This window comes from Filicampus tigris, chromosome 17 (assembly GCF_054856515.1).
Source record: "Filicampus tigris isolate MCC_2025a chromosome 17, RoL_Ftig_1.0, whole genome shotgun sequence".
Taxonomy (NCBI): Eukaryota; Metazoa; Chordata; class Actinopteri; order Syngnathiformes; family Syngnathidae; genus Filicampus; species Filicampus tigris.
Window position 1 is genome coordinate 16822102 of NC_141233.1, and position 17138 is coordinate 16839239.

Here is a 17138-nt window from a genome sequence, read left to right on the forward strand (position 1 = left end):
AGGTTATTAAAAAATATAGATATTGAAAAGAAACGATTTAGCAGTCAAAATAATGACAAACAATTCATGCTAATTATGAAAATTCCCAAGAAAAATACATAAAAATTCTTTTTAAAAAGGTTCAGCTAAAAATAAAGGATTTTAAGATATCTAAAGAAAACCTTGATCTAAAACAAGGGAATAATAAACCATTCATTTAAAAGTAAAATAAATGGGCTTTATTGTAATAAATGTCAATAAAATATAGATTTTTCTATAAAAAAATGAAATACAAAAAAATGCTGTATAGAACATCTAGAGGTCATACAATTCTTTTTATTTAAAATATTTCATTTAAAAAAAATGAATACAAAGAAAATCTAATATAATTTTTTTTTTACAAATCTAAAGTTTTCATTAAAAAATATATACAAAACACCGTGAAGTACTTTTAATAAATGTAGTAATAAATTAACTCATTTAAGATATTTTTTTGAAAATCCCAAAATATTTTTAAATGCTATTTATCAAATATTAAATGATATTCATGAAAATTCCCAATGAAAATAACATGCTTTTTTTTTTACAATAAAAATAGGGGGGGGGAAATGCTGTTTTCTGCAGCTGCTCGTATTGGCCAAAGTCAATTAAACTTTCATATTTCAAAGATGGCGCCCTGGATGAAGATTTATGGGGGTGGGGTCGTTTGTTTGAGGGTCCGGTGTGTGTGTGTGTGTGTGTGATTTGGGGTGGGGTGGGGGCGATATGTGTTTTATTACCATAATAAGAGCCCCTCTTTCTTCATTTGCACACAAGCTCTAGCGGGCCCACGTACACGCCCGTTTTGAAGGCCCTCATTGTCCGAGCTGCCCGGGGACCCCCTCGACCGGGGACGCCCTCGCCGGCTCTCGGGGGCCTGGGTGAAGGGTTAGCGCCTCACAAAGGAGGCTGGCCAGCTAGTCCCCGCCTGACCGCCCCCACCCCGACGCCTCCCTCCATCTCTGCTCCCTGGCTGCTCCTCTATTTCAAATCAATCACACTGGCTTTCACATTCAGCAACCCCCCTCCCCCTGCCACACACACACTCACACACACACACCAATCCCACTCCATCCACCCGCAGAAATGACAGTGGGCTTGGGATCCCCACAGAGTCCCCAAAACCTCTGCTGAAGACCATCAGTGAGCTCATAATGTGCAGAATTCAAATATGAGGTGAATGAAGAACGGCAGCGTGGAGCATACCCGCGCGGTTGTGGAAGTTATAAATTCTACTCATTGTTTCCTATAAATACATTTTTTTTTAAAAAGGCTTTAAAAAACGTTTTACAAAATTATTTGAAAATGAATACAATAAATGAGTCGTGGCAGTTTTGGTCCAAACATTTGAGGCATCACTCCATTTCGTCTCATACAAAATAATTTATAAAGGCAATTGTATTTGGGTTACCACTTGATGATATATACATACAATATTTTATTATTCTAATATATTCACAGGAAATCGTAAATTCAGGCACTTCCTCCAACTTTTTTTTTTTTTTAGCACAAGAGATCCTGAGATTTAAGACTTTTCGTTTTAAATAAGCAACACAAAAGTAATAATCTTATATAGAGAGATTTATAATTAACAATCGCTTCTTTTTTTAACATAGCAAAATAAATCTATATATTTTTTTTTCCTTGTTAAAATAAAATGTCTTTCAAAATAAGATTTGGGGAGGGACGGGCGAGTGGTGGTGGGCCCCTCCTCCGGCTCCCTGTGGCGTGTCTTCGGGTCTTTGTGTTTTAGTGCCGCGCTTTACCAAAACGTCCTGGCTCTTGCGGTCCAAAGTACATCCGTCCTCAGTGCTCATTTAAAAAAGAAAAAAAAAAAAGCGGCCAACCGGCGCGGCGGTCTTATCGGAGAGCCGTCTTATCGGAGAGCCGTCTTGGGGTCCCCGCGGGGGCGCGCGTCCTGGTAGCCCAGCAGGCACGGCTCGGTGGACAGCGCGTCGTGCGTGAAGACCGAGTCGTTGTCGGACGAGCACGAGCTGGACGTGTCCTCGCACGACGGCGAGTATTGCTCGAAGGGCGTCGACAGGTCCAAGTACTGCACGGAGACACAGACGGCGGACACGCGCGTGTTCACAATGGCCAACGAGTCACTGGGGACAAGAGTGAGCTAACTCCATTGTTATGTCATCTCATGTCAAGTGCGGGAGTTTGGAGATCTCAGGGGAGTCCTTGATTGCGTTCAGCACTTTTGCCGATTCATCAGCGCAATACTGGGCCAGCTCCCGTTTGCCTTTTGAGCTCACTAGTGGGTCTCCATAAGCAAATGGGAGGGAACGCGTACAAATACTTTGTTTTGTGCACTTATTTCCACAAGTATCTGTACTTCTACGAGTAAGTACAAAGTGTGAGTACTCTACATTGAATGGTTCTGTTGCAGGCCTTTGTGACTGCGGTGGCTTTTTGCAGCAGCATCGGGGCCCATTTGTGGCTACTTTGTGATGCAGAGGACATGTGTAGTTCATCAACAAGTCAATAACATGTAATTGCTCCTCACTTTGGACCCAAAACATTTTGTGTTGTTTTTTTGGGCTCGTACGCCAAATTTGACATCCTTGTGAAAGAATTGAGGCCATCTGGCCCGCACGTGTGTTGCCAGGAGTGGCAAATTTGGGGGATTTATGGGCTACATTTGGTTTTGCAAACTGACAGATGGGGCAAAGATGAGGTGGAAAAAAAGGCTTAGTGGATAAGCAATGAGGGTTTGATTTTTTTTTTTACGACATGTTAATTTTACCCCAGTTGCTTGTTTCGTTGGCAGAGCAAAAGTTATCAAATACAAATGGTTTCGTGCCCACCTCATTGCTTCATATATCCAAGCTTGTCAGCAGATAGTGTATCTTAATTTTAGACTACCTTAGCGTAGAGAGTAGCCTAATTCATAATAAACAGCCACGGTATGTAATAATAAATAGGATCTTAGTTTAGCTTAGCTTGTGGGTAACTATTTCATTTTAGTTTGGGCTTAGCTCAGTTTAGCGTTAGCATAAATTTGCCTCACTGTAATGAGCAGAAACAGTTTGTAATCCATCTAAACACTGAGCTAACATTACCATTATCTTAGCTAGCTGGTTAGGTTAGCTTAGCTTAGCATTATCACTAAGATAATGGCAATGTTAGCTCAGCATAGCAGGTGTTGCACTTACCTCATCAGAGATGGACAGCAGCACCTTGTCCAGTTCCTCCACCAGCTGTTTAAAGGTGGGCCTCTGGGTGGGAACTGCATGCCAGCACTCGCGCATCATCATGTAGCTTCGTGGGGAAAAAAAAACAAAACAAACAAAAAAAAACCAACCACCACATATAATGTTAGAAAATAGACAAGGCAAACCAACAACTCGCCTTTGTCCATCTTATGTGCTTACAGTTCATGGGTGCAGTTGGAGGGCTTGTCCATCCGGTGTCCTTCCTTCAGCAGCTTAAAGAGCTCCTCGACGGGAATACCAGGATATGGCGAGCCCCCCAGCGTGAAGATCTCCCACATGAGCACTCCGAATGACCACCTGCCCAAAAAAAGGGTGAGTGCTTCTAAAGGCCAGATCCGATCATTTGTAGCGGTGGGCGCTATGTGGTGCTTACACGTCGCTCTGGTGCGTGTAGACCCGGTCGAACAAGGCCTCGGGTGCCATCCACTTCACTGGCAGGCGTCCCTGCGCACAGACACAGATTAGAACTCCGCCCCCCGGGTTGCCGCGCCAACACAGCTGCAAGCATTTAAAACTACAACTTTCATTGTCTGACTGTAAAAGACACCTCCCTGCTCAAGTCTGGCCAAAGCCGCCACTCCTCCACCCTTGCCTCCTTTCTAATTACGTCTCATTAAGCTGCCTGCCAATCAAGAGCGAAACATCTGACTGGCGCCTTGAAGCGCAGTCCAGTGCAAAGTGGCCGCCGAGGAGCCCAGACTCACGTTGGTGGTCTTCTTGTAGTAGTCGATCTGGTGGACGCCCCTGGCCAGGCCGAAGTCGGCGATTTTCATCACGTTGTCCTCCGTCACCAGGACATTCCTGGCCGCCAAATCTCGGTGGATGCACTGCCAAAGCAAAAGCCGAGGGAGGGGATGGTTTAAGGCTGACCCTCCATTCTGATACATTAAAGAAAAGCAACTCGACCCCATATGAGCAAGCACTCGGCGATGGAGGTCGAGGGGAAAAACTCCCTCTGAGAAACCTCAAACAGAACCAAGGCTCTGTCTGTGGGGCAAGCGTCTGTCTCGACAGGTTGTGTTGAGATGGAGCGACAGAAGACAGACAGGTACCTTCAACTGACCTGACATTCAGGTTTTTGGGATGTGGAAGGAAGAGGACCCGGAGGAAGGCCAGAGCCAAGAGTCGAACCCAGAAGCTCAGAACTGTGAGGCAGACGTGCTAAGCGCTAGTCGCTAGTTTAAGACTTTTTTTTAGTTTTTAATCCGAAGCTAAATGTCTGTTCTGGTAAATGTCAGCATACAGGCGGAATTTTACTCAACGCAAACATCCTTATATAGAAAAGCATGAGTGTAAAGGAAGCGGGGGGGGGGGGGGGGGAGTTTGGGGATTGAAAGGCGCTGTTTATACGACTTGAATGGGTGTTATTAAAGCTTATTTTGGTTTTCATTCGAAATAGACTCAGGCTTTTTGCGAGAGCGGCCTCGGTTTGCGGGCCTCCCCATAATGGAGGGTTACTTTCAGGTTCTGGCAGCGGCCTCACAGCCCAGAAACCCGATGCCTCCGCCCAGACAGTCTGTTTGCTAACAGATTTATGGCGGTGCTAAAAGGGACAAAAGCCTGAAGATGGCGGGGACGGACAGATGGATGGAGGAGAGTAAACAGGACTCGAGTCTGAGACGGCGGCTGGCAGACAAAGAAGCCTGTTGATAAGTGAGAGCAGAGAGCATGCTGGGAAAATAAGAAAAGAAAGATGAGAGGGTGTCAAGAATATTGCAAATAAAAGACCCATCTTGACTGGATTGATCTTAAGGCCGTGTGTTTAATTAACAGCCCCGATTCAAGCTCAAGCACGTTCCCATGTTGTTGGCGACACTTCCTGCCCGGACTCACAAATGCATTCGTGTGGTTGCATTAACCTCAAATACCGCAACGAGTGGTCCAAAGCCACTGACCAGAAAACATCTGGCTTCTGCGCAACACAAACAACTTTCAAGTCTCTATAATCAAGGATCCAAATGTGATGCAGCGTTGCCCCACCATATTGTGGTTCATTGTTCAAGCAACCACTGTACAGCAGATTTTGAAGCGATCACTTTTCATGCCTTTGTGAAGCATTATAGGCAAGTCAGAATTTAGAGTTATGCGACTTCGGTGTAGTACTGCCACACTGTATTTTGTTCATCGAAGCAAGAACACGTGGCCTTAAATAATGTTTTCTTTGGTCTGTCTACATAGAGTGAATTTTCACCTATTGCAAATGGATCTGAACCCTAGCCACCGCAATAAACGGGGGGTTCACTGTATTGAGAAACGGTTCCCAAATCTGTGTATGTCTTTTGGAGGAAGAATGAAGTCAAGACATACCCGCTTAGAAGCGAGATATTCCATCCCTCTGGCCACCTGGTAGGCACAAGACAGCAAATCCTTGAAGGTGAGCTGCTCCTCAGGCACTTTGGTGACGTCGAAAGTGTAGTCCATGCCCGGAGGCCGTCGCGCTCGCAGGTACTCACGCAGACTGCCTTTCGAGGCGTACTCCACTAGTACGTACAGAGGTCCTGGTTTCAACACAAAGAGAACAGGAAACCAGGTTACTTCTGATGTTGTTTGGGATCAAATGGTCAGCCCCTTGTTCGCAGCCTAATCGTAGATCCAACTCACCATCCTGAGTGCAGACCCCAAGCAGGTTGATGATGTTCTTGTGTTTGTCCATCACCTTCATCAGCTCCATTTCTGAGATGAGGTCTGCGAGATCTTTGTCTGTGGCATCGTCTGTAACAGTAAAAACAAACCTTTTTTTCTCTGAACAGGCAGAGACTTCAAATGGTCTCTTTTGACGTGAACATTTTGAGGGAATCATTTTTACCTTTAAGCATCTTAACCGCCACAGTGGTGGCTTGGTCCGGAGAGTCCTTGTTGATGCCGTAGGCCTCGGCTCTAACCACTTGACCAAAGCAGCCTTCCCCCAGAGGTTTCCCCAATGTTAAGCTGCAGGACGGGACGGGACGGGACGGGACGGGACGGGACGGGACGGGACTTGGTTAAAAATAAGTGCGTCCAAATGAAAATTGTACACAGCCATAATTTGGGGCTCCAATTTCTTCAAACATAGGTTCCTTTTTAGGTCCCCCGCATGACCAGAGCTACAATTTAAAGTTTTGTGTCTGCCTCCTGGCAACTAAACCCGTGCTGAGGAGAAATGCCGCAGCCAGTCGATGTGACAGATTTTAGCACAACCTACGATGGAAAATGATTCTGAAAATGATTCTGAAATGTCTTTTCAGGTATCTTACTTGTCCCTGGGGAACTCCCAGTCGGGGTCGTGTGGTAATTCAAACTCCATCACTCCGGCCAGCATGGGAGAGCAGCTCGATGAAAGGCGAGCCACCCTCATCAAAGACGCACTGGACTTCCCTGATGAATTTGAGTCCACCGAGTACTAAAACGAAGAGGCAACTTTAGCTCTTACTCTTGAATCATGGTGACAAACCTTTGCCGTGAGATGCACCTGTCGGCGCAGCGGGAACTTGGAAAGCTTCTGGACCGGGAGGGCGTCAAACGGCTCCCGCCTGGGGTGGACTTGCATCCGACACAAAACCACAATGACGATGGCCATGATCAGAGCCAGGAAGCCGCAGGCGTAGATGATAATGTCTGTGTACTTGGTCTCGATGGCATCCATGGAGTCTGCGGCTTCTTCCTCTGCAGGAAGTCGGGAACAGTTCAAGCGTGGCACTCAAATGTTGTCAAATCTGCCAAGAAGGATGTTTTTCCTTTACCCGAAAGGACGGTGAGCCAGGCTGACTGGTAGGCGAAACCAATTGAATTTCCAGCCAGACAGGTGTACTCCCCTGCGTCCTCCATGGTGATTTTAGACAGGTAGAGGACCTCCACTTCGGACATGTTCAGACTGCCGGTCTACAATCAACGTCAGAGACAAAAGAGAGGTTGGAACCCACAACTTTGTGACAGCACAAGACCCTGGGCATCAGAACGTCGCCGACCTTGAGAACCTGGACGTACGGTGTCCCGTCAGGACCGTATCGGCTACCGTTCCTCTCAATATGTTTGAGCCACTGGATGTGCGGCTGCGCATCACTGTAGACTTTGCACTGGAACTGGACGTCACTGCCCACTACTGCTGTGGTGTTGGCCGGTAGACCTGCCTGCAGGATGGGCCTGTGCGGGGAGCGCTCTGAAAGAAAAAGAGGGTAGTACCTTCAAGAGGTGAGCAAAGGTGTCACTAGAGCTAACTCCATTCTTTTGGGTTGAAAAGCGATTCAAGAGCAGAGGAAGAAATACTGAAAATCGGAGGGTCAAAAGCATGATGTGTTCGAAAACTATTCATACTTCAGAGCAATCCTCCTAAAACACTGCAGTTGTCAACGTCACATTCAGGCTGGCAAAAAAAGCCAGAAATGGCATTTCCGGACGGAATTCGGCTCCAGTGGCATTGCTATTTGTCAGCTGGCCACCGGGGTCTCTTTGATCAGCAGTTAGTCTCGCTCTCTGATCTCGTTAACTGTCTCGTTAGTCCTCTCCCCCCAGTCAGCCGGGAGAGGGAAACTGACCCCGCTGTGGACGGACAGCCAACAAATGAGCAAACAAGCCTCAATCTCCAGTCACAGGTCAGGTAGAAAACTGCTTTGGACGCCTGACCGTCCACATCCTGCGCGCCACGGCTGACGCCAGGCGCCCCGTCACCTTTTGCTCGCCCCCCAATTATCCTCCCCCCCACCACACTGGAGGCTTTCATTTGGAGGCATGATGCTTTTTCCACAAGAGCTAACTAATGACTGCTGCTGGGACTGCCGTGAATACAGTCAGTCAAATAGCATGGCTTGAAATTCAAACTTTTAAGATCTCATTCACTTTATGGACTTACTGTTTACAACCTCGGCCCAGGGAAACATTACGTTTTAGCATTTTCGCATGTACAAGCCAATTCTGAAGCTGTAAAAATCCCTGAATCTTACCTAGGACATCAAGGACATAGCTGTGAGAAATGGAGCCATATTTATTTTCCACCATGCAGGTGTAATTTCCTCTGTCTGAAGGCACAACGCTCTCCATCACCAGGCTCCAGTGTTGATGCCTCAGCTTGCAGAAAAAAAAAGAAAAAACCACCAGGCAATGAGTCTCACTGTACAGAAAGGGTCAATCCAAAGAAGAAAGAAAATTGTATTACCTTGATGCCCCCGATACGGTGCTCGCCTCTAAACTCCCTTCCGTTTTTGAGCCAGCGAATACTGGGCATTGGGCTGCCCATGGCTGGGCAACGAAACTTCACTGTGTTGCCCGCCGGGACGGCATACAGCTTCTTTTCCATACGCTGGGTGTGAGTCCAGTAAGGACCTGTGAAGACCAGGCCACATATGAAGTCGCAGCCTTCAGGTGGACTTGAAAAAGCTCATTCAGAAGATGCACAGCAAACCACTAATGCACCTCTAGAAAGGTAAACTTGGTCGTTCTCCATCTCGGACGATGAGTCATCCAAGCCGTTGTCCTCGTCATCGTCCCCTGAGCCTAGCGAGTCTGCATAGTGATAAGAGTGAATGGTCACTGATGCTTTGAGATGGCATGGTTTGGTGAGTGACAGTGTGTCGCTTGGATACAACTTGACACCGAAACATGAACGCTTGGGTGCGGATTTGTTATTTCCTTCGCGTCTTACCGGTCACGGTGACGGTGAAGTTCTTAACGGGTCCTCTGCTTCCGCGGAGACCGCACACGTAAACTCCCGAGTCCTCGTATGCGATGTCGGCGATCTCCATGGCGGCGCCACGGATCTGGATTCGGGGCGTGGGCACCAGCCGGGTTCCTTCTTTGTACCAGTTGACCGCCATGCCTGGCCGGGTGGTCATGTCACAGCGCAATTTCAGGACGTTGCCCAGCTCTAGGATAAGATGCTCTGTCGTGTCTTCACTCGGGTCATCTGTTTAGAATCAGCACAAAAGGTTATGCTATTAGAGCTGGGCAAAAACTTTTCAGACTCAGATTCAAGGGTTACCTCTTCGTATCTCACTGAGCGTTGGCGTGGGTTTACTTACATTGTTTTTTTGTTTTGTTTTTGTCAGGGTTCGTTCAAGGTTGCAAAAGGTTCCGAAGATGTTCGCCAGACATTCGCAAACAGTTTTGATAGAGCAAGTCAAAATTTCCCAAAGAAACCCTGAGGAGAAAACGACACTCCCTACGTTCACTAACACTCGCAAGCCTTCGCCGCTCAGTGAGATACAACCTTAACATGTTAAGGGCACTTGGCATACACCCCCCATTATATCTCGTCCGTCCCCAAACAGCGACATTGCCATGGAGATGAGGACTGACTGACCGATCTGACCCCACCACCCACCCCCACTCCCTGGATCTGCTTCATTTGGTTGTCCCTTTTGTGGATTATTGTGGGACGGAGAGCAATCAAGCGAACCCCGTGAAGCTCCCTCCCCTCTTGGTTCATTTTAAACAAACACAGAAAAGGAGTGAGGAGGAGAGAATGAAGCTAATGAACACGTCGCAGTGTGACATGTACGCCCAGCGCAAACCCACGGGGGGTGGTTAGGGCTCACTTGAGATCTGAAGGTCTCCCTTTCTTACTTTCATGTCACGTTTCTGATCAAAGTGTCCACTTATATTTAAGACTGTCAAATTTGGTGAAAGCTTTCATGCATGACGTTACCTTGCGGGACCATTGTGTCCGTCATGTCCACCATTTTGGAAATGATGGCACCTGTGCAAGAGGGTGGTAGTGTTACAAATGAAGGCCTTGGATGTCCGATTGTTAGTTAGACAGGGACCGCAGGATTATGTCTTACCCGGCAGGACTTCCAGCCACGCAGACTGCATAGCTTGCACAGTTTTCCCTTTGTGTTTGCTTTCGGCCATGCAGATATATTCGCCCGCATCCTCCAGGCTGATGTTGGACAGTTGCAACGTGTTCAACTTGGACGTGTTGCTCTTGAGGGGCTAAACGACGAGGCAGATTTTAGATACAAGCTACAAAGGCACATCTTTTTTGTGGTCCGGCAGCTGATCTCCGCCCACCGTGAGGGGTCTGAGGCGCGGCGGTCCTCCCTGGCCCCGGCCCGGTCCCCCAAGCTCCGCCTTTAGCCACTGCACCTTGGTGGATGCCGGCCGGTGGACTTTACACAGCAGCTTCGCCTGACCGGTCACCGTCGCTGTGATGTTTTCCGGGTAACCTGGCACGATCAGAGGTCTGGACATCCCAAGATCTGGAGGGTGAAAACAGATGAGAAATGTTTTAGGTACTGTTCGATCTGAGCCCTAATGATCCCGGCCTGAAGGTGTTAAGGACAAAACAATTGTAGCACATCCTGCTGGTTTTAGTTGGCCCCTGAAACATCCGGCATCAGGAGGACACCGTGTTCCTACCCGGCCGAGGCCGCTTAACGCCACCAGGAAGTGGCGATAGAGTGCCCAGATAACCTGGCTACTATCGTGTCACCATCGGCCACAGTGGACTCCATTCATTGGGTCACTCGCTCCATTCATGCGCTCGCCCACTCGCTCCGCTCGCAAGCATATGCGCTCCCCGGCCGGGGACCTCCATTACCGCTCAGTCACTCAGAACGAGCAATTTTCCAGGGCAATTTTCTGTTTGATTGCTTCCTGCGAGCGCTTAGTGAAAAGGCAATCTGTTCCCCTGTCAGAGTGAAGTGCGGACCTTTTTTTTTCACTAACTGCCCCAAAGTACACACTGCTAATGTACTCGGGAACAAAACGCACAATTGCAACATTGAGCGTTGAAGGGGGGAAAAAAAAAAAAGCTGCAGACTGCTTGGAAACACAAATCAGTTTGTTCACAAAGTTCAGGAGACGGTTGGGTCGCCGCAGTCCGAGGACTCATGCTAATGAACTTGCAGGGACAGGGACAGCCGTGCCCTGCCGTTGAACTTGCGGCGGGGTGTGAATTGTCACCCAGAGGCGAGGGGGCAAACAAAACAAGGCACAAACACAAACAAACCCCCGAGACAGGCGGCGGGCTGGCAGCGCAACTCGCCGTCTAACGGACTAAATTGTGCATGAATTCAAACGCAAAGGCTGCCGGGTGTCGAAAGTAATAATCCAGCCTGAATCGCCACCGCGGCTTTCAAGTCAAGCTGTCAGAGTAACGAGCCTCTCGGTGGTCCCGTTGAATGGCCTGACCAGCAGATGCACCCCCGGGTGTGGGGGGGGGGGGGGATAGAAAAAAATGCCAGGCCGATGTTCAAGATTCTTTGGCACGGTCACTGCTTCTTGATGTTGGCCCGCCATTAGGAGCGCAAATAATCGACTTTTTTGTTGCTCTTTTGTGCCAACGAGGATGCTTCTCAGTCGAGCACAGAGCTCTGCCAAGGCGTAACAATCCGCTTTTGGATCGGCTCGATCCCCCTTTTCTTCATATGCCTGGATTATGTCAATAACTGAGGTTACACATACACATGCACATATCGCCTTAGTCCATCAGACATGGAAAACTCCTTGACTTTGGTATTTTCCGCCACGTTGTGAACATTTTGTACGTTTCCGTCCACCCGTAAAGTGACGTATTGAAAGGCATTTTGGTTTCTTTCTTGTGGTCTCCGGATCGCACCTGAATTTAGCTTTCCGCATAGGCCTGGCTTGTCGTCATTTCAGATCCCTGCTTTATTCCTTGACTTTCCTTCACTTCAACAGTCACAAGAAAACGTCTTGGTGGCGGGAACGGCAACAAGATCGTATGAAGAGAAGACTGTACTTAAATATTCCGACGATGGACCAAAGCAAGTTTGTGTTTCCCCAACTTTTCTTCTTATTGTAAACATTAAATTACACTTCAGGGTATTTCGGTTGCGTGTTTTCCAGATGACACGTTTCCTTTTATCCAACAGTCATGGAAAAAAAATCCTTGTCGGAGGCAAAGTGAGACCTTAATTAAAGATTCTGACAACGATTGAACACTTTAGTTCCTACTACAAAGAGTCAAGTAGTACATTTCCGTCCTTCTCCAAGTTTGGATGAAGTATTTCAGGACATTTTGGTTGCGTTGCGGTCTCCTCATAACACGTTCCTGTGGGAGGTTGGAATGCATCCTAAAACTCTTGGTCTATCTCTGATCCATCTTCACTCATCTGTCTTGCAAATAAAGTCAGGAGGGCGTCAATGGAGCAAGCCCCAACTAGCCTCGCCTTAGGAGAGAGACAACCTCCGTGCTTGATGCCCCCCAGCAAGCATCAACAATGTCTTTTGTCGGTGCTCTCCACAACCAGAAAAAAAAAAAAAACTCCTTTAATTTCCATCCGTGGAAAACATTTTTTTGAATCCACTGTTACCCGTCCTATTGCTTTTGGCACTGGTTTGAAAAGCATCAATGAAAAAGGGGAGAATACCGCCCCATCCCGCCCACCTCCCCCTCTTTCTCTTTTTCTTCTTCTTCTTCTTCTTCTTCTTCCTCTGCAGCTGGCATGCGACCCGGCAGATTTACACTTCCGAGCCTCGGGGCTTGCAGCAGATCAGGTCGCACTTTTCACGGTAGCCAAAACACACTTTGCCCCCTTTGTGCTCTCCACCTCGCTGGAGGTGAAGGTACTTGGAATTTACAGTGGAAGCACCTAACTCACTTTGGAATTGAACCAAGTGGGGAAATTGCCCCCTCTGGTCACTCCAACATATCTGCTTTTTGCCAGGCAGGACCGCATCCAGATTGTGGTTGAGTCAAGGGAACTGGGCGGAAATGACCATGTTTTTCATGGCCGTTAAGGGGGGGCAGTATATGTTGGACTTGCCTCAAGTCTGCCTCGCAATGCTGAGGTTCTGGGCTCGAATCTCGGCTCCGGTCTTCCTGCGTGGAGATTGCGTGTTCTCCCCGCGCTTGGGTTGCTTTTCTTGCGTTCCAGCTTCCTCCCGCATTCCAAAAACGAACCTTGGGTTCATCGAAGGCTCGAAATAGGTGTGAATGCGAATGCTAATTTGTGCCATGTGATCGGCCAGTCCAAGGTGTACCGCGCCTCGCGTCCAAGGTCAGGTGGGAAAGGCTCCAGCCCATCTGCGACCCGAATGAGGACAATAGAAAAACAAACGCATGAATGACCGAGGGCTAAACCTGAAAACCGATCCAGGGATTTTCTTGCTGTGCGGCAGAGGTGCAAACCGCTCAAGGGAAAGTCGGGACAGACGGAAGAACCACTTCAGTGTCTGAAATTCTGCTGCTGATTATTGTGAAATCCAAGTGCCGCAGTTCGACACGGGACCCCGAAAATGACGTGAAAAACCAGCGGGCGCAACATCCGCCGAATCAACACAAGTCAAATAGTCTTCCTCCTTTCCTTTACCTTTCATTCTTCCTGCTCTGTCGTGGGATCTGGCCGCAAGTTGAACGGAGCAGCAGAGCAGGAGCAGGCACAACGCGCAGACCCTCGCCATCCTCATCTTCTTGAGGGCTCGTTGGAAGGCGACGATGGAAACGCGGGGAGCCCGGAGTTGGCCTCAGGCGCCGGCCCCTGGCATCGGCAACCCCGCCACTGCTCGAATGTGGAACCTGGGAAGGCAAAAACAAAAATGGGGGCTTGACTCAAGGTAGTGTGCGCAATCCAAACCGAAGAGTGGCTCTTTGGACCGGGAGCAGCTGCATTCTTAACCAGATGTCCCGCAAAGTGCCCCGCTCGTCCGTTCTGTCCTACATTGTCCAGCGCTCTCCCCCTGCGTCACGAATAAGGAGCGGGGCTCTTAGCGCCTGTTGTTTGTCAATGGATGGTGCTCAGGGCCGGCCTGGGATAATGGCCCCTGAGTGGGCAAAAACACTCGAAACTTGCCAGGGAGACACAGAATATGAAGGTCAACACCGTCTCCCGCTTGCTTGCATGCCAATTTATCAACCTGTCCACTTTCTCGTGGACGTTTTGAGTCAAACTGACGAAGAAGACACCGAGATGTTAAGCTAAAGAAAATCCGAGCTCACGGGTCTTGATGAATCGATCCTTTTCTGTCTATGCGGCGTCTGCACACAGCAAACTCTGTGAAATGCAAATTCTGTCTCCGGTTATCACAAAAGACAACAACATGTAAATGAACGGGAGATAAACCGGCACCTTCTGCATCTCTCCTGTCAATTGCGCTTTCTTACACGACTGCTTTGTTTTATTTTGTGATTTCCCACAATAAGTCACACGGAATCGGCGTGTAAAACTTCACTCCTGCATTTCAGTTGAATGGCTTTGAGGTCACTCGGAGCAGGAACACTGCATGGAGTATTTCACTTTATTGAATCAGGCATTTTCTTTTTCATTTCCAAACCCACTTTCACAACTTTCTACTTTTCCTTTATTGTGTGTGTGTGTGTGTGTGTGTCTGTGTGTGTTTTTACTACCGTCACATGGATGGTGCATTTAACATTTACAATCAGGCTTTTATGGTATGAAAATGCTGAAAGCGCTGCTTCAGCATGTGCGCTATCCAACACCAAAAAACAGTCTGAGACTCTTGTCAAGAGAAACAAACTTTTGGAGGAACCGAGGCGAGTTGTGAGCATCCCTCTTGAATTCCACTTGAAGTTGTGAGACGTGTAAACGTGCCGAAAGTCCAAACTCCAGCCACCGCTGCTGCCCAGGCGCTCTTTAGCCGGGTTCAATGTCTAAAGCACTCAATTGCTTGCTTCGATCTCGCAAACGAGCACTGCATTGCAACTCAAATCAACTCGAAATCTAAAAGATAGGAGATGAAGCGTGCAACTTTTTCTCATTCTAAAAAAAAAAAAAAAATAGAATGAATGAAAGAACACAATGAAGCTCATGTACCTCTTGTCTCCTTACAAGCTGCTTCTGTTTTGTTTTGTTTTGTTGTCGGAGGGGAATCACTCCTTATTCCAGTCCTTCAATACTGAAATCCTCATTTGGCTCATGTAGTCCACTTGTCTCTTTCAAAGGAAAAAAAAAAAAAGCAAAAGACGTTTCACTCAAGTGGGCTCTTGTATCCGCAGGCTTATAAATCCATCCGAACCAGCATCCACAGTCCCGTCCCCCCCCCCCCTCGAGTGGCGACAGCTGCCGGGCCCCTGGTGCGAGGAGCGGGGACAGCCACTCAAAGTACATCCACAAGGGGAAGGTGGTCCTCTCCCCGCTCAAGCTGCGCTACAGCCCGGGTGAGTCCCGTCTTGGCTTCGGCGCCTTTTTCGCTTTGGTTTGTTGGCTGGTTTTGGGGGCTGAGCCGGTGCGCCTTTTTACGCAGCGTCCTTGCTTGTCCCTTCTTCGCCTCTTCCTCCAATTGCGAGTCGCTTTGTCCGTGCGAGGTCTCGGCGAACCTCCGCCAAGGCTCGGCTTGGAAGTGTCCCGAGAGAGTGGCTGCGTGCGTCCGCGCTGCAGCTCGGCTCGGCTCCGACTGCGCTGCCGTCACACCAGCACTCGCATGCAGCCACAACAACAATGGTGCGAGTGGCTGGGGGGAGGGCGGGCGGCCGCTCGTGCGTGTGCGTGTGTGTGTGTCACTGCGTGGGTGTGTGTCAGAGAACGGGGGGGGGGGGGGGGGGCACTTCTGTTACCCTCTTTCTCCCTCGATTCCAACGCTGGTAAATCAAGAAAACAAAAAGCCTCCACTGCAAAACACCCCCCAAAAAATTTCAATTATTTTGACTCTGACGATTTTTGGGAGTCTGGTCGCGTGCCACACCCGCCATAAATCATGTTATTAAAACGTTTATTTTTGACAAGTACCCATTTATGGCGCCTTAATTGCCCTTTATGTAAATATGGCATCGAGGGAGGAGGGGGGATGTTGGGGCCTCTGTAGAGAAGATTGCATCCAATTAAGTGGCTTTATTGACTGAATGCTTTGCGAATTGACTGCATGTTTTAATTGCATCAGTAAGGAAAAGAAGGGAGGGGCGGGGGAGCAGGAGTAATCCCGTTAGCCCCTCCTCTTTCGCTTTTTAAAAAAATCTGCAACCACGTTTTTAAAATTTAGTTTATGGACACGTTTTTGACAATGCCTGATTCCCAAGTTTGATGAAGTAACCACAATATTGTAAAATGAATACCTCACCGTGACAGAATATGACGCATGATCTCATCCGTGGTACCTAATTAACTGACCCGTTAGCTAGCTAGCTAACTGAACGTTGCAATTGCTGGGGAAATAATTGGGGGGGGATGTCGAAGCGGAACTTCCTGGGGGCGTTGTTTTAGCCGCGCCCCCCAAAGTTAGAAAACCTCAAATGGTGAAAAACTCTGGATCGCCACAGTTGACGACGACATATTTGTCAGTCTTGAGCATTTTCAGCAATGATCTTCAAACATGTACAGGAGAAGGTATTTTGAAACAAGCTTTCAGGCTCTATGGCAACTGTTGCTACCCGCAAGGCATCATGGGTGATGAAGTCTTTCATGATCCTCATCATCATCATCATCATCAGACGCTCTTCCTGGAGACAAGACGAGGGTCATAAATCCAACGCTGCTATTACAGAGTGTCCTCATTTGTAGTACATCTCAAAGGTCAGCGTATAAAAAAAAAAAAGTCAACACGCGTTGGTGTATGACGTGCACAAACATGAACACCCCAGCCACCCCCCCCCAACCCCCTGATTCAGCGCCAGTGGCCATTAAGCGCGGCCCTTATCTGCTTTATGACTTCCTTTATTTGTGTACTTTGACTTTCGCCGTAAAGCAGCGTCTGACCCCGAGTGGTAGCAAAGGCCAAAGCCTGAAATTGATGTCAACGCTGAAGCGGCTAAAGCTAAAGCGCGAGCACGGCGTCCTCCTTTCGCTGAGTCAGCCGCCGCCCCCGTGCAAAATGGGAGTACCCCAACCCCACCCCCCTATTTCCCGTCCTTAAGTGGAGTTTGTCAGAGCGTGGCAGCGCCTCGCTTGATGGTGCAGGTATCGTGTAACCGCCGTTCGAATCCGGGTCAGGACCTTTGTAGCTTATGATTGGCCAGCCCTCGCCCCCACCTCATTATACATCCTGTTGTCATCACAATAAAAGCAGAGGCGC

At 48.4% G+C, this 17138-nt stretch overlaps 2 protein-coding genes across 4 annotated transcripts in view; one reads left to right on the forward strand and one right to left on the reverse strand.

Annotated features, from left to right (window-relative positions):
* Window positions 1-17138, forward strand: part of LOC147133777 (uncharacterized) — a 55881-nt gene that overhangs the window by 15186 nt on the left and 23557 nt on the right. For both annotated transcript variants that reach the window (XM_086057493.1, XM_086057492.1), the window contains 2 exons: window positions 3401-3551; window positions 15130-15291. In XM_086057493.1, the coding sequence (XP_085913619.1) occupies window positions 3529-3551; window positions 15130-15291 (185 nt within the window). In that variant the 5' untranslated portion in view covers window positions 3401-3528. The remainder of the gene's footprint in view (window positions 1-3400; window positions 3552-15129; window positions 15292-17138) is intronic.
* Window positions 1283-15514, reverse strand: fgfr4 (fibroblast growth factor receptor 4). Of its 2 annotated transcripts, XM_086057477.1 has the most exons (21): window positions 14948-15514; window positions 13487-13692; window positions 10221-10408; window positions 9992-10142; window positions 9856-9906; window positions 8854-9114; window positions 8625-8714; window positions 8368-8534; window positions 8156-8279; window positions 7184-7374; window positions 6959-7097; window positions 6688-6881; window positions 6473-6618; window positions 6046-6167; window positions 5841-5951; window positions 5547-5737; window positions 3944-4066; window positions 3613-3683; window positions 3399-3536; window positions 3180-3285; window positions 1284-2071 (listed from the first exon to the last, which is right to left on the reverse strand). In XM_086057477.1, exons 2-21 carry the CDS (start codon window positions 13581-13583, stop codon window positions 1895-1897), a joined length of 2838 nt encoding a protein of 945 aa, XP_085913603.1. In that variant the 5' UTR covers window positions 13584-13692; window positions 14948-15514; the 3' UTR covers window positions 1284-1894. The 2 variants fall into 2 exon arrangements, with proteins under 2 accessions (XP_085913604.1, XP_085913603.1); XM_086057478.1 differs by lacking the exon at window positions 14948-15514 and having other exon boundaries at window positions 1283-2071; window positions 13487-13636.